The sequence below is a fragment of the Anas acuta genome, chromosome 3 (assembly GCF_963932015.1).
Source record: "Anas acuta chromosome 3, bAnaAcu1.1, whole genome shotgun sequence".
Taxonomy (NCBI): Eukaryota; Metazoa; Chordata; class Aves; order Anseriformes; family Anatidae; genus Anas; species Anas acuta.
In genome coordinates this window covers 104,201,721-104,223,569 of record NC_088981.1, presented here as the reverse complement: position 1 = coordinate 104,223,569, position 21,849 = coordinate 104,201,721, and the positions used below count along the sequence as shown (strand labels likewise).

The 21,849-nt window shown below is 44.0% G+C and overlaps 1 protein-coding gene across 1 annotated transcript; it reads right to left on the bottom strand.

The window, feature by feature from the left end:
- Positions 1-653: 653 nt before the first annotated feature.
- TRIB2 (tribbles pseudokinase 2) lies at positions 654-20,981 on the bottom strand. Its single transcript, XM_068678618.1, has 4 exons — positions 20,824-20,981; positions 19,577-19,987; positions 15,316-15,608; positions 654-1,940 (listed from the first exon to the last, which is right to left on the bottom strand). Exons 2-4 carry the CDS (start codon positions 19,844-19,846, stop codon positions 1,472-1,474), a joined length of 1,032 nt encoding a protein of 343 aa, XP_068534719.1. The 5' UTR covers positions 19,847-19,987; positions 20,824-20,981; the 3' UTR covers positions 654-1,471.
- Between the last annotated feature and the right edge of the window lie 868 nt (positions 20,982-21,849).

Sequence of the window (21,849 nt, the reverse complement as noted above, 5' to 3'; positions counted from 1 at the left end):
TCACAAAACGTATACAGGCAGTAATATCAGAACAACTGAGGTACTGGAAACACAAATATTTATGCCAAGAGATTTCAATATCATACAGCAATATAAAAGCAGTAATAAAAACATTTGCCAGTCTAAATCAAATAAAGCTATCTAGAAAAAAAAAAAAAAAGCTAAATAAAAAGTTATTTAGGGACAGAAATACCTGAACAGAAAAGAAGTGTGTTAACTACAGCATGTAACATGTCATCCCAAGTCAACCCGTAATTGAAGTACTGGCTTAATACATCACTACTGTGACATTTTCTTCAATAAATAGAATAAGTCTTGACAATACAAAAGGTGCATATTACTGTGTATGTTTCAAGAGGAATATCTGTAATATAAATGTTCAGCTTATTAATACCCTCTTATTTTTTATTCTGGACATAAACAAAAATCAAACCCAAACAATTCTTTTCCCAAGTTGAGAGGAATTCAAAGAAAAAAAAACAACTCACAATACTCTTCTTCAATAATAAAGAGCCCTCTATTTACATGTGGGCCAGTCAGGTAAAGAAGAGATCGGTTCTCAGATAAAGACATGATTAAGGGCCTTCTGCCCTCTCTAGTCATATACGTGCAGCATGGCAGATATGGAAGCCAGTATCTCATATCTTTAAAAAAAAAAAAAAAAAAAAAAAAAGAAAGTCACATAGTTTTCCTTTTTTTTTTTTTTCTCTCCTATTATAGCAGTAATGCATCTGGAAGTTCGAGTTATAATAGCTTCCTGCAACAAACCATTTGACACAAAACAGAACAGCTTGTTAAATGACAGTTACTTCCCCTTAAGGGAACAAAGCATTAAAATGTCATTTCCTGACAAGAATATTAAGTAGTTTATTTAGAAGAAATGAGTTGAAAATAGCTATCAAGAGACATGAACTGAAATTTTGTTTGTTTTTAGCACCCACTTTTCATGTCCGTCTTTGTGCACCTAATTTTTTTCTTAAATTAATCCCATTAATTATTAGACATCCGATTAAAAAAAAGTTAGCCAATTGTACTTTCCCTGAATAATGGCTGAAGTTAAATATCTAACAGTGCGATGCCAAGATGTGAGCTGAGGCAAAAAGTTTCTATTTGTTGTGAATTACCACTATTTTTTAATGGAACAGAAACAGGAGTGATACAGCTGCACCAGAATTGGCATGTGCAGTCTCCTTGGCTCCAAAAAGGTGAGAAGCTACAATTGCTCCATGCTGCCTTTTCTCCTCCAAATCAATCTAACCTGATAGCAAGCTTCCCCCCACCCCCCCAATCTGTCCCCATGCTACATTTGTTATATTAGCTCCTTGTGGAGGTTCCTTCTCAATCCGAGGACCTCCGAGTGTCTTTTGCTACCAAGCTAGGCTGATGCAGGATGTGATTTAACACCGTCAGGAAGGGCTCCTTCATGTGTCCATCTCCAGGTTGTGTACCTTCTGAACACCAGTCTTTGTGCTCAATTAAAGAATGGGTCCAAATCTTCTTCCATGTTGACATCAGGCACCAGCTGATCTGATACTTCCTTAGCACCATATCCTGAATTCGATACATTAAAATCTGTAGAAAACCATGGATGGTCCAGAATTTCCTGTGAAGTCAGCCTTTCTGATGGCTCCCGACGCAGTATGCTACGTATGAGGCATTTTGCCTTGGGGGATAGAGTTTCTGGAATGTTAAATTGCCCACGCCGGATCTTGCTGAAGAGGGAACTAGGCTCAATGTCATGGAAAGGATAGCGTCCAACTAGCATGGTGTAAAGCATGACACCTAGACTCCACACGTCCGCTGCTTTGCCAGAGTAGCTGCCATTTGTGTTCAAGATCTCTGGACTCACATAGGCTGGGCATCCATGCTTATCAGAAAGAGAGTCATCATTTCCTCTTAAAATATAAGCATCTTCTAGGCTTTCCAATTTCACTCTAGTCCTGCAGGCAAAAAAAAAAAAAAAAAAAAAAAAGAAAAAAAACACACAAGGTAAGTAAACATCAGAACACACATATTCCAGGCTGTTACAGTTACACAATTGCAATTGTAATAAAAGTACTCTACAAAATTCAACAACTGCAGAACTGCAACAGTTTAGATTCCCACTCACAGTGCTTATTATTACAGGTAATTGATATTGTCTCTTCTATACCAGTTAAAAAGACACATAGGGAATATTGCCATACACACAGCTACAAGATTTCAATTACACCTGTCCAGTAAATAAGCTGGTAAGGTCTTATAAAAAGAAGTTAACTGCTACATTCATATCTTTAGTAATGTTTCTGTAAACATGATTTCCAAGAGGAGACGCAAGCCTCAAGGTTATTTGTTTTCTGCACTCCAATCGTATGTAGGACTCATGACTAGCCCTAACTAGACAAGGTTGTTTTGACACTTTCACACTGGTGAACAGTTACTCGCACCTGTATTTCAAAGTTTGACGTGAATAAAAACTGTCACTCCAACCCTAAATAATTCTCTGACCAACCAACATTTTTCTTTATTCCACTATTCAAGAGCAAGTTTGACAGATTTCGGTCTTCCTAAAGAGATCTTTGGGTAAGGGAGATCAGGTGAGCTGAATACAGAGATGAGCTTATCTACCCAGCCAAACCAGAAGAGCTTCTCACATTGAAATGAATGGAGAGAATAGCAAAGGGCTTGCAGAGGGATGACAGGGATGCTTTATCTAGATTGCACACTCCTTTTGCCTGCAAAGTGTTGTGAACTTGTCATTGTGCTGAAGTAATTATCTCTGCAAAAGGATTTTCTTCCATTATAGATATCACACAGAAGCAGAAAAAAAAACAACACCAAAGCTGCTTGTCATAGCATGAGTTTTACATAACCTTTCTTTCCTCTTAATTTGGACTGCAAGCGTCTGTAGCTATATTTAAAAATCTGTCCCTTTTAAAGGCATCCAAAAGGATTACCAATTATCCTTTAGACAATATGCCAGCAATAGTTGGCTCTAAGAGCAGAATGGGTACAACGCAATAGGATTTATCCAGTGCATCTGGATAGAAGAGTAACCTAGCAGCAGTGTAGTCTTCCAACAACTTGGGGATCAAAGCTCAACTGAGGGCATTTCAGTCCTCTTTCCTCAACCTCATGGGTCTGTATGATCACTCCTAGCCCTGTGTCGTGGCCATACTCCCATACCACAGACATTCACAGGCAATGCCTGAACTTCATCCCAGAAAACAGGACTCACATCTCTTGACTAAAGCACATCGTTTAATAGGCATTAGAACAGACAAGGAGAGCCCTGTTTCTTAAATGTTTATTGAAGACAACATTGCTCAGGCTTGAGTTGCAAAAGACAGCTGGGCCAGCTTTGGCTGAGACTTGGTTCCAGGGCAGCTCAGTGCTATCTTCTTTGAACCAACAGAAGAGCATTTTACTCCGTGGAGTACTCCAGTGGCAACTGTGCCATAAACTCTCATAATGACACTTGGACCTTTTCAACAGCTAGAGACGTTTACTAGCAGAGGTGAAAGCCCCTTTGGCAACATGCCTTGAATCAGGAAGTCATAAATACAGAATGCAGGATACCTGGCTCCCAAGCACAGTGTGTCCAGGCAGCTCCTTCTCACATTAAACAGGCCAGTGTTTTCTCCTCCAGTGCGGATGCTGATGGGGTTTGCGCAACACACCTGCTTCACGATTAATTACCCATTGCCAGCCTAACAGCAATTCTGGGGATGGACAACTGCTCATTAGCACTCAGACAATACCCTATAGCAGCAATACCTCACACAGGAAGCTGGCTGTAAGAAGAAACTAACTGCAATTATCAAGACCACAGCAATTTCCCTCTGTACACAGCTCAGAGGCTCCAAAATGGGAGAGTGCCGAGGAGAAGGGTTTTTCCATCATGCTCAGCCCTGTCACGTTCCCACACCTGTCCAGCATCGGAAGCACAGCGAGGAGAAATGTAGAGTGAAAAAATCACATCTAGGAGGACAGGGAACAGAGAGGAGGAAATGGAAGTCAGAGGCATGACTTGTGGTTCATTTGCACTGCCCACCTCAGTTTTTCCATAGAAAAGCATGTGTGGCAATAAAGCAGGGAGGCCAACTACTCAAACGTGCATTAAGTCACTGAACTGCCAGCCAGGAAAGCATCAACTCACTCCTGCTACCAGCAGCAGGCAAGGAACGGGGCAGGGTATGCTATTTATAAATAACTTGCAGGATGGAATTCACCCCCACACACACAGTCTTGCCATCCAAGTGTCAACAGTGCAGGGAAATGCTGCTTACTCTCCTATCTTGTTTTACGTTTCTGAACATTGCCAAAAAAAAATAAAATTAAAGAAACAGTTCATTCAGCAGCTTGTGTATTAAAAGAAAATTATTTTATTTTCCAAATCTTACATTTTCTGTAATGGATGCGACACAGAAGTGGAAAGAGTGGATTGCAATGTGCGTTTAAAAAAAATGCTCAGAACTCATTTTCTCCAAGAGGAGAAATCATTTCTTGCTAGTAAACCAGACGCAGAACACAAAGGCCATATCCCTGCCTTGATTTTCATGCAAGGTGCTGCATTCTGCAGCCGGCAGCCCTCCGCGCATGCCACGTCGGGTTTTGTTTAAGCAAGCAAATGGAACAACAGCTGGCCCTTATCTGCCTGCTCCTCCGTAATCTGCAGCCAAATGAAGCAAACACTCAACCAGGTTTTTCATCCTGCTGAGTTGACAGGCTTTGAGGAAACAAAAGGTCCCAAATCAAACAAAAACACAACCTTCAGCTCTCCTCATCCCTTCTTGCCAGCGCCCAAGACCTCAACCAGTAACACCCTTGTGTTTGAGGTAAAAAGCTGCAAACCAGCTCCTTCTCCAGGCCACACTCCAGCAGGGGTACAAGCACTGGAGACCCACCCAGTGCCCATACCCTTCCTCACAAACCACAGTCCTGTATCTGCTGAGCTCGTACCTGCCACATAACACAGCCCCAGCAGGACACTTCACACCATCCCCCTTCCCAATTACCACCAAAAGCAACTGGGATGCTCTCATTTTGTTGGAGGGTTGGGTTGCTCCACAGAAGGTGACACAGAAGGCACTTGCAGGCCTTCTGTGAGCAGAGCAAAGACACCAGAGGAGCACATCACAGTCCTGTGCACAGCGCTCATCAGCTTTTGCTGCTGAAGGCCCTGGCTGAGCTCTCCTGGACTCTTTACGGTGTCCCAGAGCCAGGGGAGACCCAACCCAGCCTCTCTTCCTAACAGACAGGTGACTGCACACATCTTGACCTTGCATACAGCACACAGGCTGCAATCACAGACCAGCTGAGTAGCATGCCATTGTGAACTCTAAGTCACTCCCCTTTTTTACAGTCATTTCACGGTTTTTTAGGCAATTGAGAAGGAAGGAGCAGCCTGGCTGAGGAGTTGCTATTTCCCAGTGCACAGCACCTCTGCAAGACAGAGGTATTCCTGGATTCCAGTTCTGGTTGGCCTCCCATTTCTCCATATTTCAAGCACTGCCTAAGAGAGCTAGGTTTTCTGCAAGTCTGAGACCTTTCTTTTCAGCGTGATGGGATGGGGGGACAACAGGAAAGAGACGATCTAAATACAGAGAAATGCACAGACGCCCTGGATGAGAAGCAGTCTTCCTTTCTACCTCCTCTCTCAGAGGAAGCACTGAAATAAAATACCAGGAAAAAGAATAAAAGCCAACAACAACAAACAGACCCTTAAAACTGCAAGTAGCTTATGAGAACACAGAACCTCTGCAGCAGAGGCTCGGAAGTGTATCCAACTGCAGCGCAGACAACCCTGAATTCGGCACTTGGCAGGCAGGGGACAGACTCAAAACCAAATGCTGAAATGTGAAATCAGTCAGCTTTGAAGCACTTCTCATCACAGAGCAGAGAAAGCACAAACAAAAATCATTCTTCTTATTAAGAGTCGCATTTCTAAAAAAACACCTCTCATTCTCTACATAATTAACTCGCATCAGCCAGCTGAAGGACCCCCACAAGAGAAAAGTTTTCCAAAAGCATCAGCATTTGAGGTCGACCATTCAAATGGTTGCAACAAAATTAATCCCTGAAGTTGAAATGTAAGCTACTGCCAAAGCCGGATGAGAATCACTTTGTACACATACTGTAGGACAACAAAGACTTTTGTCAAGGCTTACGTAATTACAGTACATAATTTCAAGTTTTAATGCAGACCCTGAATAAGCACTTGGAAAAAGAGCATTATGCATCTATCAGATCATTGATAAAACACTGCATTAGTCTAATGCATTAAAAAAAAAAAAATACAACCCTGAATCATGGCTATTTAAAAAGGGGAAGCTATTCTGCCTATGAATGCTTTCCCATTACTGGTGAATGAAACCACAGAAGTGCAATCAGAGGGCAGCAGCAGCACTCAGACGGGAAATGCGTCTTTGTCCCCATAGAAACCGTCAGGGAAACCCATGAAAAACAATACCACTCTGAATTTCTTATCAATATGCCATTCATTACTTGACTACATTCAGACTTTGCTCTTCAGTAATGTAACAAAACCTAATCAATTAAACGTCTTCCAGAAGATTCTTCAACGCAGCCTCCTCAGTTAGCACCCGTTTCTGGCAGACGGCTTTGTTGCACGTACTACACTTTTTTTTTTTCCAGGGTGATTCACATTATTCCTCCCTGCAGAGCTCAGGGGTTACTGGCAAATTACTCCCCTGCCTTTTGACACTGAAGCCAGGACTGTAAGAACCCGGCATTCACGCTTGCTCCGCTCTTATTCTCCAAAAGCAAACACAATTTCCATACCAGAATCAGTGGAATTATTCAGAAGCCTCTAAGCTCATGAGGCACGGGGGGAAATATATATAAAAAGATGGAACATTTAAAGCAGAAATGCTGACTGAAAGTCTGAGTGTTTCAGAGGAAAATATCTCCACTGCACTGAATAAACAGTAGTAAAGGAGCCCATGCCTGAATCAACGAAAGCAGTTGCTTCTAGTTTGTCCTCAAAGCCATTTGATAGGAAATAGCACCTGAACCACAGCTGAGCCACCGTTACCATTTTGGGAACAAAAACTGCAGACCGAACCCATAGTTTCAGTCCAGCAGCATCCTTGAGACATCGACCAGATCAGCTGCTTTTGGAAGGAGGCATCCTGCTTCAGAGCCTCCAGGCACGCCACCCACTTGCTATTCAAGTTGGGTCAAAATGAGATGATCCAGATTTACAGATTCTATACAGCAGCCGCGTGCCTCCAGAGATCAGAAAACAACTGTCATCTGAATTGGAATTGCCATCCAAATTGCCATTTTACTGATATGGCTGCAGGCAAATATATAATGGCAACTTCTGAACAGGAGAGGTGCCTCACAGCATTCCCCCCTAAATTAGCCTGCCCATAAAAAACAAAGGCACCCATGCCATGCTCTCTCATATTTCAATGTTGCCCTGACTGAGGCCAGAAAAGCCTTTCCCTGGGTGGAAGCACTCAAGCCATCAGCAGGAACCTGTTACTGCCCAAGAGATCACGGATTGCTCCTGTGTGGCCAATAATTTACAGGTCATTTAATCAAGGTCAGTTGCTAGCACCCCATCACAAAGACAAGATGAGCATGAATGCAATTATGCCATCAGGCAGGAGAAAAAAAAAAAAAGGGGAAGCTCGACACTGGAAACAATTCTCTTTTGCTAATTGATTATTTTAACTAAGGGAATCTCTCCTAAATAATGCAGAAGCATGCTGCCTTCGTGCAGCCGGTGAGATGGGGAAGGCGGCTAATGAAATCCCATGCGGATGATTTGTAGCTTGGTAGAAAGACTTGTCCTGAACTCAGAACTACCCGATCTTCTCCCGGGGCAGTGAGGCATGCAGGATCAGAGGGGAAATGTTATGCCATCAATTCAAATCCTGCTCCTTTCACTGTTAAGATCCCTTCCAGCAGGTAACGGCACGCAGCCTGGGAGTTCACCACACGGCATCCTACGCAGCTCCAGTGAAAAAACCTGTACGGAGGCTGTCAGACAAACTGTCTCTTGCATAATGAAACAGGCTCAAGGATACGTTTCAAAAGGCAACTGGGACTTGCAGGCAGTCAAGGTTTTACAGGATGAACCTTGTTCCTAAGGGAAGATTCCCTCACTGGTACTTCCGCAAAATGAGGAAGCCTCTAAAAATTACATATCCCCACCCACCCTTCCTCCGACGAGATCCTATCCTGCCCCATATCCCCTCGCTGACATGCAGGATCCAGCAACTTAGGACTTTTAACTCATTTTTGGCTGGTTAACACTTAAAAGAAAAAAAAAAAAGCAGACCACCCCCCCGCACCCCTCCAGGTAGGGCTGGGGCCCCCCAAGACCTCTGCCCTACAGCACTCAACCAGGATTGCTGGGAACAGCCTGTCCTGCATGACGTGCACTTAGCTCCTTCCACACCCTTATTGCCTAGGGTGACAACACACTCCCAAAAAAGCAGGCAAGAAGGGAGCAGTGTGTGTGTGCCTACGCTGCGGTGAGGGGCCTGAAGTCCACTGCAGACCCTTTCATAGAAGGGCTCAGTTACAACCCTTCAAGGAGGCCATTATATGATAAGCATCTGGCTCATGGCAGCTACTTCACCTCTCTTATCTTTTTCGATCACATGAAAGGTCAGTTTTAAAAGGCTCTGCTGTCAGCTCTATGCCACGTTCACCATCTTTTTTAGGTCTGTTCACATGATAAAGCTCCACGGGGAAAGGAGACAAAAAAATATATTTTGTGAATGGAACTGCATGTTGCCAGAAAAGCCCTAGACTTTCTCAGTCCACAGTGGGTGCCCAGCACCTCTGTGACAAAGCAGATCCATTATTTTATAAGCTGACTTGCAAACCTTTGCTGAGATGTCTGTAGTCCATCTCCAAGCCATATACATTACTAAAAAGCAGGTACTTAAGACTAAATATGCCCCAAGTTGGCTCCTGTTTATTGTCTCCTCCTTTCCTCTGTCTCCCTAGCCTGAAGTAATTTCATGGTGTGATAATAAGGACAATTAAAAAGAAAATACAGGATAATTTCACCATGGCAGTCCATGGCAGCTGCCCCTAGCCAGCTCACCGCCAGCTCAGATGCCTGCAAACTTCCTCAGCCTCAGCTCAAAAATGAACACCGAGTATCTTGCACCAAGTCTCTGGATGGAGGTTTTTAAGTCTTCAAAACAGCAAGCTGGTGAACTCTCTGTGCAAGTTGTCTCAAGAGTCATCTGTTTCCAAGGACTGCAGAGTGCCTGCCCTCAGAGAGAGCAATCCTGTGACAGGCATTTCATGATGGGCACCCAACCATGCCAACCACATCTGGCGACACAGCCAATGTGTAATGTGCAGAATTCATCCAGAGGTGCCTTTCGGAAAGTCACACAGGAGTCCAGAAAGCCAGTGTGCAGTCCAGTGATGGGGAGAAATGTGACAGTTCCTGCAAAGAGCCTGCCAGAAAGCTGGTGACCAGAATGAAACGGGTCCAACTCAAAAAAAAAAAAGCTGAACTGTCATAAGAAGTGATTCGGGAGCTTGCCAACACAAACCAGCTAAGGATACAGCAACGAAAACTAGTCAGTGATTGTGGCAGGAGAGGCTGAGCAGCACATGAAGGCAACCTGCAGCCCAGAGTAAAGGCAGGACCCTAAGTAGGGCTTCTCTCCAACTCCTTGTCCACTGCACGACTGCATCCCCACACCACCCTTCACAGAAGGAAGTAAAAAAGTTAGGTATTCAGCTACAATTAGTACAATAGCGCTACACCACTCATGGTCATGCCAAAGGACCTCAAAGAGACTTGGTTCCAAGATTCACTTGCAGCTCAGTCCTCACCCCAGAACCAGCCAGCAGCCAACTCTTCCCTGGCTTTCGTTTCATTTATGACCTTGTGCACAGCACTTAACCTCTATGACTATGCATGCCCTCAGGAGGAGATTTACACACTTCAGCGGGCTGGTGTGATGATCAACATCTACAGACGGCCTCCTGCACCCCACTAGGAAGGGGGACACAAATGCAACAGAACTCAGTGTGCTGATCCCCAGAATGCCAGAAATCAGATTTGCAAGCAAACCCCTTGAAAGCAACAAAGAGCACAAACCTTTCTGTAGGGGACAATTGTCTAACTGCTCCATCCTCTATCTGAAGTCTGATAGCAGACATTTGCTGCCTGTAATGGAATTTGCCTTCCTTACCATATTCTAGTGAAAAGCAAAATAATAATCATTTTTAGTCTGAAATTTGACCTATAATTTCACACTATTGAAGAAATGATGCTTATTTGGACCTGTGGCACCTTTCCTCTCCTTTCAGGGTAAGGTAAAGTACTTAAATAACAAAACAGATGAAGACTGCCATTATTTGTAATTCTTTTGGTATTCAAACACCAGGACCAGGACATTAATTTACCTGTTCTCTATTGAATTTTAAGTAAAACAGCAAGTTCCAACACCAGGGGAAAAAATGAGCTGACTGCATTACAATTTGACAACCGAAGGGGAAGAAACTTACTGCTAACTCTAAGATGAAATGCCTACTTGGACAAAGGTGAGTACACGTATTCTGTGTTTCTTTGTGGGATCAGGTTTGTATCACAAGGATTGCAAACAACATAACTAGGTCACCTTAAAGCACCATCCAAAGCTGAGAAGTTCTAGAGGGAAAAAAATGATAAAACAATTCTAAGAGCATCAAATAAATGTTATGCTAACACAGGCTTTCTAGGTTGGTGGATTGCACTGGCTGCATTCCCCTGGTGCACAGCAAAAGGTGTCAAATGATATTTACTTTTATTGAATCCCACCTGCCTACCATTTCTCATATTTACTCAAGGAATACAGGGAAATGATGATATCTAAATACCAAAATTATTTTAATTTTCCCCTCAACAACTATGATGAATGTACAAGGTCTTTAAGCTTCAAATATTATGACAGCTAATATTTTAATATAATTAAAGGCTTAAAAACACACTACAGAAATTAATAATTCCCTGACAGCAGGAATGTTCATGTATTAAGAAAGCCATTGGAACAACCACCACAGAAATGCTTGATTTAATTCTGAGATCTTTGAGGTGGCTCTCTCTCAAAGCATCTGCTATATATCACACTGATGAATTGCTTTATTAGCTATGCTGTGGCTAGTGCTATTTTTAGCACAACCAAAAAAGCCCTGCCCATTCTGCGACATCATTATGGGACACCAGGAGAAGGGCAGAGTTGCTCTGCCCAAAGGCCTACTATGAAGGCAGACTGTAAAAAAAAATAATAAAATAAAATTTAAAAAAAGCTTAACAGGAACAGAACAAAAATAATTAAAAACAAGAGTCCCACAAAGATCAGTAGCAATGCTGACCTTAATATCTAGGATGAGAAATCATGCATGGAAGTAGAAAACATACAAAAGCATGTCTTAGGTCATTTCCAGTATCTTGGATTCAAATTTTAGTTAGAAGTTTTTAAATAGTTCAATTTTTAAATAGTCAAGAATCCTGTAAGTACTTTAAAAAGTCTGGTGAGATTCAGCATGGCAAATAAGTGTTTTCCATGTGTTCAGTAATCTGAAAGTCACTGCCCTCATTTAATGGATGTGCTGCTGCTTGCTAACCCAGTCTTATGAAACATTTCCAGCCATGCGGTAATGTCTTAGAAGTTCTGCTTCATCAAGATCAGTTGCAGGTTTAAGAAGCTTAACTCTGAAATTTCAATACTCTGCCTATTTCACATATAGTTTACAAACAAAAAACAAACAAACAAACAAACAAAAAAAACACACAAAAACAATCCCTCTTCTTCCACCCCCCTAAAACAAGACCCCCCAATCTTTCTTTATATGAAGCAAACAAAAACAAAACATAAAAGACCTAAGGTGCTTGCCAACAGCACACATCATTTTCATGGAATGCAATCTTAAAAATTTCTACAGTTCAGAACTAAAGGAATCTATAAAACAAAGTACCCTGAAACACAGATTAATTGTTTTGTTTCCACACTATGGAATTCTGTATTTCATTTTAAGTGCTGATGTATTTACATACATGCAATAGCAAGATGTAACACACCATCACAGTCTAGCTTTGATTTAGCACATCAAGAAAACACTGCTAGTAAGATTGGGACCCCTACAAAATGCTCAGCACCAGCAGCCTCCAGCATTTTTTTTTCCCTATCTCCTTGCTTCCTGGTTCATTACCGGTATCGCAAGAGCACTGCGATTTGCAACATCCAAATAACATGCATTCTTCGCAGTGACATCAGCGGGAGCAAAGAGCACTCCTGACACTAGATCAAGATCTTGAATCTTTGCAAATTCCATCTGTAGTTTAGATAACCAGAACGAGGTGGGAAGAGTTCCCATGCCATATAGTACCTGTCTGCAGAACTCCATGAGTTCTGACTTCATATTCAACTACCAGGGTAGCATTAGGATCAATGGAAGGAATATGTGCTAAGAAATGCTTCAATTGATTTTCTTTTTTAGACAAATGGAACTGCCTCCATGTATCCTTCATATTCTCTCTGACTCTTGCAGTCAGTCTGGCAGCCCATAGCTAAGAGCAGACAAATCTTACTTAAAAAAAAAAAAGTTTCCATTCATATGTTGCCTGCATGCTGGATTTCCCATCTTTTTTTTTTTCCTAAAATAAAGTGGTGAGTGTTTAATAAGAGAAAGTTTCAAATCAGTAAGTACTAAAGGCTTGAAGAAATAGGAAAAGAACTACTGAAAACGACCTCCACTGAGGAACAGGTGTGGAGTTCACAGACATATCTTAAAACATCATTTTCACCTTTTTTTCTTCCTCCCTGGATCACTGCAGGTACCAAGGATCATTGGATTTTGCAGCACCCTTACCACAGGCACTCCCACAGGCAGCAGTTTCTGAATGCAAGGCTGCTCAGCATGCGGGCATTGCCGGCAGGCTCACCGAAACACCAGTTCAGATGGGTGTGAGCAAAGCACAAAAACCTCCATGAACCCGGAAGGACCAGGAAGATTTTTCAGCCTAAATATAGCAGCAGACAGAAAGTGATGACTGATTACAGTCTGATGATCAGAGCATGTGAAAAAGCCAGTCGCTGTTTGGTTCTATTTCCATCTCCCGCTATTTAATCTCACTGCATCTCCGTTTATTTAATGGAGAAAGGATTACAATACCTCTATACTTACAAGTCAACAACACATCCAGAAGAAAACCACATTACTGTTATCTTAAAAATAACCAGCAAGTCGTATTTGATCTTTTAAATTAATTAGTGGATAATTAGAAGAGACTGTTCAAATGTGAGTAACTGTGTGATTTTGCAGACGAGTTATGTTAAAAACATTCATGAACGCAAACACTACTATTATAGTACACACCACTCTTCTTGGGTGGCTTCAGGATTTGGCCTCATGCCGTGTGTTGCATTTAGTTCCTAGTAAGCAGCAGGGTAGGAGTTCAAAAGTATTCAGCACGGCCTGCGTCTGCTCCCACTACATTGCTCTGAGCTCATTCTGCTCAGAGTGGAAAGGTAGTTCCAGCCCTGCCCTTTATACAAAAAGGCAAGTTTATGCAAAAATATATAATACAAGTTTATGCAAAAGGCCAAGAAAAATTCACTTTAATGTTAGGACATAATCAGCTATAACAGAAAACAACCCCACCTACTTGACACAGGTTCCCTCGTTATCTACATCAAAGATGTCATAACAATGTTTAATTATTAAACTCAGGGTAAAAGTTGTGAATGTTTAGTTTACATGTATCTGCTTTGAATTTCTCTCTTAACGGACATTAAATTTGTTTCATTTTAGACTTTCTTATTAGAAGAGGAGGAAACAGTAATCATTTCTATTGGGGCTACAGTAGGAAAACAGGGAATAGCTGTGAATTGCCCGAACTGAATTGAGAAGTGAAGAGATTCCTTTTACTTTACTGCTTATAAAAAGATTAAAAGAAGTTCATTTTGGAAAAAATGGCTTTTATTAGGTTAAGTAAAGAATATTTAAATAGGATAGATGTTGCCGTTTTTATTTTAAGGTTCAGAACCTCTCTTTAATGACTTAAGTGACAGAAAACTAATAGACATTCTCAGATCACAGTCTTACTGAGCCTACAGAAAACCTGTTTGCCTCTGTTTTTGCTTATAACCCTGCAAACAGCCCTAAATGGAATTGATAAGCATTGGTTATTTTTAATGAAGATTTCCAGAACACTTCACTCTGCAACAGTTTGAGAAAGCTTTCAAACACTTCATAGGATGGAACCAGAAAGGAAAAAACACCTCCCCATCCTCTACCAAGACACGAAGAAGCATAAAGGGAGGCTCTGTCCTCATTTAATTTTGTCTTCCGACAGTCATCTCCCAATTTAAATTCCTCTGTGAAAGCCTGACATTACTCTGGCAGCATTCATTTCTCTGGTGGTTTATGTGGAAGTTGCAAGCAAATACATGATGTAACATAATTAATGAAAACTGGTAACCACAAGGAAAGAGACGTGAAGCTTCCACAGGTTCAACACTATAGCTATGGTTCAGCATCCAAAATAGCACTTCAACAGCGTATACCTAGAGTGTATACCACACTACTTCATTCCCTGTCTTCCACCTCCTTCCCCAAATCATTTACCAGCCAATTACTGAGCAGGGAGAGCATGCAAGGAGGAGATACAAATAAAACCACCACCAAAAAAAAAGGGTAGTTTCCCAAGTACCACAACAGTTGATACTAAAAGCAGGTACACACACACAACAACAAGGCTGTTTTAGTCTTAGTATGACTCCTGACCACATAATACCCTTAGAAGCAGCCTCCAGACTCTTCCAGCACTGGAAGCAAAAAGCTGTCCTCAAAGTGGTCCTTCAAAGCACTGGTGGCCCTTGTCTCCAACCTACATCAGCATTAACCACTTCGCTGTTCTTCCTCTTCATGTCTCCTCATTGGTATGAGCCATTTCAGTCCCCAGCCCTCTTTAATATATCAGTTCTTTTACTCCTTGCCTCTTTAAACACCAGCTGTATTTATGCTAGCAGAGCTCCTACACCAGACATCTACGCAGAGCCTTCCCACAGGAGACATCCCCTCCTTTGGAATGAGGATGCTCCTCTGGGTGGAGATGCAAAGACAAGACACAGATACAAACAACTCTCTATACTTACTTTACTCCTAAGCCAGAAGGTAAAATGGCACATCCATCCCATGATCAGGTTGCAGAGGTAAGTAAAGAAAGTGAAACACCTTGTGTACCACAAACGAACAGTATGGTGACCACAAAGAACACAGCATCCTGTGAGTCTGAAACTGACCTCAGGCTCCCCCCACCTGTAACGTCACAGAGGCTCTTACCTTTCTTCATCCTTGAAAATAAACTTTCGCAGCTTGAGATCTCGCAGTACCAGTCCACCATCATGGCAGTGTGCAACAGCGGAAGCTATTTGATAGAAGAGTTTGGCTGCCTCTTCTTCTTTAAGCTTCTTGCAGGTACGAACAAACGAATGCATGTCCCCATAGCTCCTTTCAAAGAACACATATGCTTTTGTCTCCCCAAGAATTATTTCAGTAATTTGGTTGATATTTTTATGTGCAGGCAGACAAAAACATGGTGCTAATAACTCCTGGTAGCAGCCAATATCAAACACCTGCAGGAACAAGGACAGTAAAGCCAGGGTTAGCACTATGAAGGACAGTGAAGTTAGGGCATATCTAATTCTGCTAACAGCACCACCTCTGAGTACAGTTTATGCTGCTGCTGAAGCTGTACCGATGTAAACAGGATGTCACAGGCTCACGGCACAGAGGACGAGACAAAACAGACTGTACAACCCCATACAACAGATACATGTAGCCTTGACAGAAAAGGCTAGTGTTCAAAACTTGTAGCAAGAACAGTTTCATTAGCAAATAGCTGATCAAATTTAGAATGTAATCTGAATTAAGCTGTAAAGACCAATGACATGCAGAGGCGGTTCTTGGAAGGAAGCTTGTTTATCTTCTATTTTGCATCCAAATAAACTCATAGAGAACATGACCGGTAGCTTTGTGTTGAGAGAAGCTGTCAAATTAAATCCACCCTGATCCACACGCCTCTCTCTTGATTTTATTAACCCATTAAAGCTTTCAGGATTTTCTGGTTTAAAATATCATCTGTCACTATTCACGTTTACTTCCTGCATTTCTTTCATCTCCCATGAACAGCAAAGTCACTTTCACTTTCAAAGTCTCAGTTTTACAATGGCTGTTTATAAGATCAGAAGGACAACAGGGGAAATAGCCCTGCCTGTTGGAGCACAGACAAACACCCTTCAAAAGGCAAAGACAAAAACCACCCCAAAGTCTCTGCCTTTCAGTCAAGTGCTCCATTAAAAGCAAAGTGTCCCTTTAATAGTAAGTATGTTATCACTGATCTTATGAATGAGCTGTAGGAATTAAAAAGGCTGCTGGGAAACCCAAATATAAAAAGTTACTATAATCTAGTGATGACGAATGAATCAGTATTTGAGTCAATTGAGAAATGCCCATACTACACAAAGAAGAAAGACTTCATTAACAAGAACAGAAGCCAGTGTGCTGAAAGAGAGTATAAGCCAAGTATTGATGGGAGTGATTGTTATTTTCAGTTATACCTGCTCCAGATGTAACACAAAGCAAGGGATTAGCATTTCCACTAGCATAAAAATTCTATCAATATATAACTCACTCTCTGGTGTTTTGTTACTTTGGTAAAAAGAATTTAAGGTGGTCATGTCTCATTCTAATTGAACAAAAAAAATGAAGAACCAGTGAAGGTATCAAACCTACCAGTTTAAAATGCAATTGTTTTCCTTCTTTTTGTATCCCTGTAGTGGGTATTTGTGTCCTCTCCAAGAAGCAAACTTCCTTGCTTTCTTTGAAGCTTTATAAAGCATTGAGAACCGAGCATCAGAGATGCAGTTCAATACAAATTTACCTGAGGCTTCAAAACCTAAGCCTTTTAACACTTCAGAGTGCAATCATTAACTCCTTCCCCTGCAAAGGACCCCAAAACTGGGACACCCCCTCCTCACCCAGCTCCTTCCCACCACCCCATACCTGTGCTGCTGTACACCAGCACAGGCAAAAACAACCTTAAAGGCAGGCTGCCAAACAGATCCAACACATTTTACAGGGGGGGGTAGATTAACACTGAGCCATTCTGGTGACATGGTGAGCCAGGGAAGCAGAACTGGGGTGGGGAGGGGGTGTTGCTAAAATCCTTGGTGTGTAAATCAGTCCAGAGGAGAATTCATTGACATTTGGGTCTCAAAACTAATACATTGTAAGTGAATGGCTCTACTACAATGCAGCTGCTATAAAATAAAATTTAAGCAGGAACATTCATGTAGCTCAAACCCTCAAGTGAAAAAAAAAAGCCTTTCCAGAATTCTCTTCTAACCAGGTTATCCTGATATAAATTAGTTATATTTTGTGGTTCTCGGGTAAGGTAAGTAGGTCTGGATATGTATCAGCACTATATTTGCAAGTGAGGAGATGGGAAGTGCTATCACGCTGCTACAGCCTAGAATACCTTTTATAAAGGGCTTCTTTGTATCCCAGCATGTAAGATCCCTGGCCTCAATTCAGAGAATGTCCAATAAGCTGCAGTTTGATTTAGTTCTTGCTGGAAATTGGAAGTGAGAAGTTACCATTGTCTGGATGCCACAGAGCCTCGAAGCAAGTAACGGCATCTGTACAGGCAGTGGGTGCAGCCAAATGAATCTTGAGAATCATCAGTATGTGTCTGCTATCCAAACCAATGTTTGTGCAAGCAATCTCTAAAAGCATCTTCAATAAGATACCAGATAGCAGGTCTATTAGCCGGAAGGCTACTTGACAAATACTAGTCATGATACTGCAGGCATTTTAAAGAATGCATTAAATTGAGTTCAGGGCTGACAACTGCGTATTCACAAGCTGGCAATTCAAGCTAAGATCATATTTTGGAGCCCAGCTAGAAGTAGTGCCTTGCACATACGGAAAAACTGACACTATTCAAATGTCAGGATCGGTTTAAAAACATACAGCTTGAAGGGAGGAGAAAAAAAAATCAAGTCCACCCTTTGTGAGCTGCAGTCATGCTGCTCATACTGTTATCAAAACACTACCTTAATCCTGCAAAGCAAACAGGAAACAAAGACGAGCAGAGCCCCCACTTTACTCCTTGCTATGCAAGTTCACCTATAATTTCACGCAGAGCAGCAGCTTTGTGGGATCTGTTTATTTCATGAAAAGATGCCAATGTCCTAGAGTGCAGCACTGTACTGCTGCACCAAGCAGGGCTTTCATTCTAGAAATTCTCATGTTCTGTTTCAGTTTAGTAACAAAGCATTCACTTCAGCATGCAATATTAGTCCTTTGCAAAGTCACGGGCCCTTTTTTTCCCCTGAATAATCACACAAAGTCCTAGGTTGCCTTAACATCAGGTTTTATAACTCAATCAATGAGCACATTTAAATTGCCCTCTGAACTCCAGTCTTCACAAATAGCAAACAGGAGCAATTATTTTCACTTCCTTGCTACAAGCTAGTCCATAACTTCTTATGAATCGAGTACAGAAGTATGCAACCATCAGCAATACTACCATTAATCCCTGGAATGTGAAAAGTAGATGTATTGTACCTTTTTTCAATTTTGCAGTTAGTTCGACACGAGACGCTTGCTCAAGATAGCTACATGGCACAATTCCATATTTCAGGAACAATGCAAACACTGCAGCGGGTGTTGCAAGGTTGCAATGTGCTACGTAGTTATAAGAACTACTACTGGGTACTGCCTCGGTTTGCCTGGCATAAGTCTGGCTTGCTACAGACAATGAGAATCGCAATTTAGGAACAAAGGAAAATATTCCCTCAGCCCGAAAGGAGAACATCCCTCGACAGGCGTGCACGCATGGGGTTTTCTTTCTCCCACTGCTCACCTTTGAATAGTAGGAGCAAACTGGGAGGAGGCTCAGCAAAGCAGACAGGCTACAAAGAGTGGGATAGCTATTTTGTCTGCTCTTCTGAAAACCGTAGGTGTGCAGGTTTTGTTCTTGCTGAGTTGTGCAATGGGGGAGGATGCTGTTTGCAAACAACCTCCACGGTGAGGGAGCTCAGGCTGCTTAATTCGATGTGGATTTTTTAAATCACTTTTAAGACAAAGCTGATTGCAACCACCACCACCCCCCTCCACAACCTCCCCCATACCCCAACTCACAGAACACGGGAGAGGGGCAAAAAAAATCGAGGAAGCCGGCAGGTCCCAACACCTTAAAATTAGCTGGGGATTCCCTACTCCATTTTGAAAAGTGAGAGTGGGGAAGATGAGGTTTTCTCCTGCCCTGAAACTCCCTTTAAGACCTACTTAAAGGACGGCTCTTTCCAGAACAATATCCCCGGGGTAAGCGGCAGAACTGGCTCCCGGCCACCGCTATAACGTGGCCATTGTCTGGAGAGAGGGAAAAGTTACAGGATGCGCCTTTAATCCTGCCTCTCCTCCGCCTTTTCTTTTTTAAAGCTGGTCAATAACCGAACCCCCCGACCTCCTTTAAAGCCCCAGGAAACGAACCCGCGGCAGCAGGCTAAGCCCGGCAGAGGAGGAGGAGAGGGATTACCTTGCAAACCAGCTCCTCGCCGCTGTGCAGATGGACGGCTCGGAAAACGTGGTCTCCCTCGAGAGGCTCCAACAATAAGTATTTCCCGATGCAAGAAACGCAATGCGACAAGTTCGGGGTCTCCGGCGGGCTCGGCGAGCCTAGATTCGGGCTAAAACTCTGGCTTGGCTCGATGGACCGTATGGACGAGAGCTCCTCAAAATCCTGGGTTTTATTCCGCGGTCTCCCATATCGTGCTATCGTGATAGGGGTTGACCTTTGTATGTTCATGAGTATGGAGAAAACCAGCCGAGACGCTGCACCGGAGCCCTGGCGTGGAGCGCGGTCCCTCGCCCGTCCAGCTGCGGCTGCCTTTGTGTGCCGGGGAGGGGGGCGGGAGCGGCGGCGGGCGCCCAGCCTCAGCGCCGCGTCCTGGGCACAGGGAGAGAGCGCTCAGCCCGCGGCCCTTTGTTCCCCGCCGGCGGCCGGGCGCGGAGCGGTGCGGAGCTGGGCTTGGGGCTGGGGGGCGGCCGCCTTTCGGCCGCCTCTCCCGCTTAGGAGTGGGGATAAAGGGTTAGGTAAAAGCGCTGCGCGCAAGTGAGGGGGGGGGGGAGGCTTTTTTTTTTTTCCCTTCTTTTTTTTTTTTTTTTTCTCTCTTTTTTCCTACTGCGAGGCTGAGCAGCGCTGCCGCCGCCGGGCTGTAGATGGCGTGGGAACGCCGCCGCTGGGAAAATGCCCCGCGAAAATAGCGAGGGAGCGAGCGCTGAACTTGGAGCGGGCCGGCCGACAAAAGAGCGCACGGAGCGGAGGGAGGCTCCGCGGGGCCGCCCCCCTGCCGGCCGAGCCGCGCAAGATGCGCGGGTGCTGCTGCGCGCCCGGCGGCCAAAGGGATCCAGCTGCTGTCGGCGGCGCGGCTGCTCCGGGAAAAGGGGAAAAAGTGCGACCCCGGGAGAGGGGAGGCGAATCCCAAGCGCACGGAGGGATTTGGGGCTGGGGTCTGAATGGAGAACAGAAACAACAAAGAAAAGAAAAAAAAAATAAATAAAGCAGCGCTGCGAGAACGGGGCCGGCTTCTCACCGCGGGGAACGGAGGAGCACTAAAGGACGCTTAAAAAAATAATTTAAAAAAAAAATCAGCAGATTGTATTTATTTATTTATTTTTTTCTCCCAAGGGGGAGAGGGGAAGGGATGGCCGCGTCGCTCCCCTTTCAGCAGGGCATCGTCTCCCCCCCCGCTTCCATCTCCCAGCGTATTAATAGCTACTTACGTGGCGGGGACGCTGGCTGCCTCCGTGCCTCGCTGCCGGCCGCCGCCGCACGCCCGCACGGTGCCCAGCGCGCAGGCTGACTGTACTGCCCCGGCACCGCCGCCCGCCCCGGCCCGGCACGGCCCGGCCCGGCCCCGCCGCCCACCGCGCTCCGCTCCGCCCCGGCCCGCCCCGGCCCGCCCCGCCCCGGCCGCCTGCCGCTCTCAGGGTAAACAAGGTGAGACGTCCTTCCGCGGCACGGCTGTGCTGAGCCGAGCCGTGCCGAGCTGTGCCGGGGGGGCTGCTCGCACCAGTATGCACCAGTACGGCACCAGCGCGGAGCTGGGAGCCGCTCCCCGCTTTTGTCAGGGATGCAGCCGGTCTTCCTTCTCCCGGGGTTGCCCTTGCGGTTGAGGGGGGAGATATTAGCTAATTAATTTTAATTCATAATAATTTCCCCCAAATAATTAAATACACCTTAAGGAGGAGTCCGGCCCCGCCACCCGGGCATTGCATGTGCCGGCGCCGGAGCCCCAGGCGGGCGTGGGTTTTGTTTCCCTTTCTTTTCTCTCTCTCTCTCTCTCTCTTTTTTTTTTTTTTTTTTTTTTTTTTTTTTTTTTTTTTTTTGTCAATGAAGAAATCGCTTTTATTTTTTTCCGGGCAACGTGGGTCTCCGCGTACTTACGGGAGCCACAGCAGCCGCTTCCCGGTGCAGTCTGCTGGGAGATCTCCCGACCCCGGGTTTGCCTTAATCCATCCCAAAATTAAAACGGTGCCGAGAGGGGGGCAGAGGGAAAAGGTAAACCCTTTCACCCTGCCATGAAGAAAGCCATGAATGAGAACTCTCTGTCCCCGCCCAGCACCACTGCGGTCTGCTTTTTTTTTTTTTTTTTTTTAATACAAACATCCCTCCCTCCCCCATTTTATTGTTTCTGCTATGGGAGTTTGGATATATATGAAAGTTTGATGAGCAGCTCCCTGAATTCCCAACAAGCCTGGCACTTACTTCGTTGAGTTTGCCCCCTTTTGCCCCCTCGTCAGCACAGG

What these genes read in the sequence shown, in the direction of transcription:
- TRIB2 (XM_068678618.1), bottom strand. Translation starts at nt 19,846, where the DNA reads ATGAACATACAAAGGTCAACCCCTATCACGATAGCACGATATGGGAGA. An exon ending in GCGAGGAGCTGGTTTGCAAG is followed by an intron (nt 15,609 to 19,576) that starts GTAATCCCTCTC and finishes TTGTTCCTGCAG; the next exon opens with GTGTTTGATATTGGCTGCTA. An exon ending in ATTTTCAAGGATGAAGAAAG is followed by an intron (nt 1,941 to 15,315) that starts GTAAGAGCCTCT and finishes TTTTGCCTGCAG; the next exon opens with GACTAGAGTGAAATTGGAAA.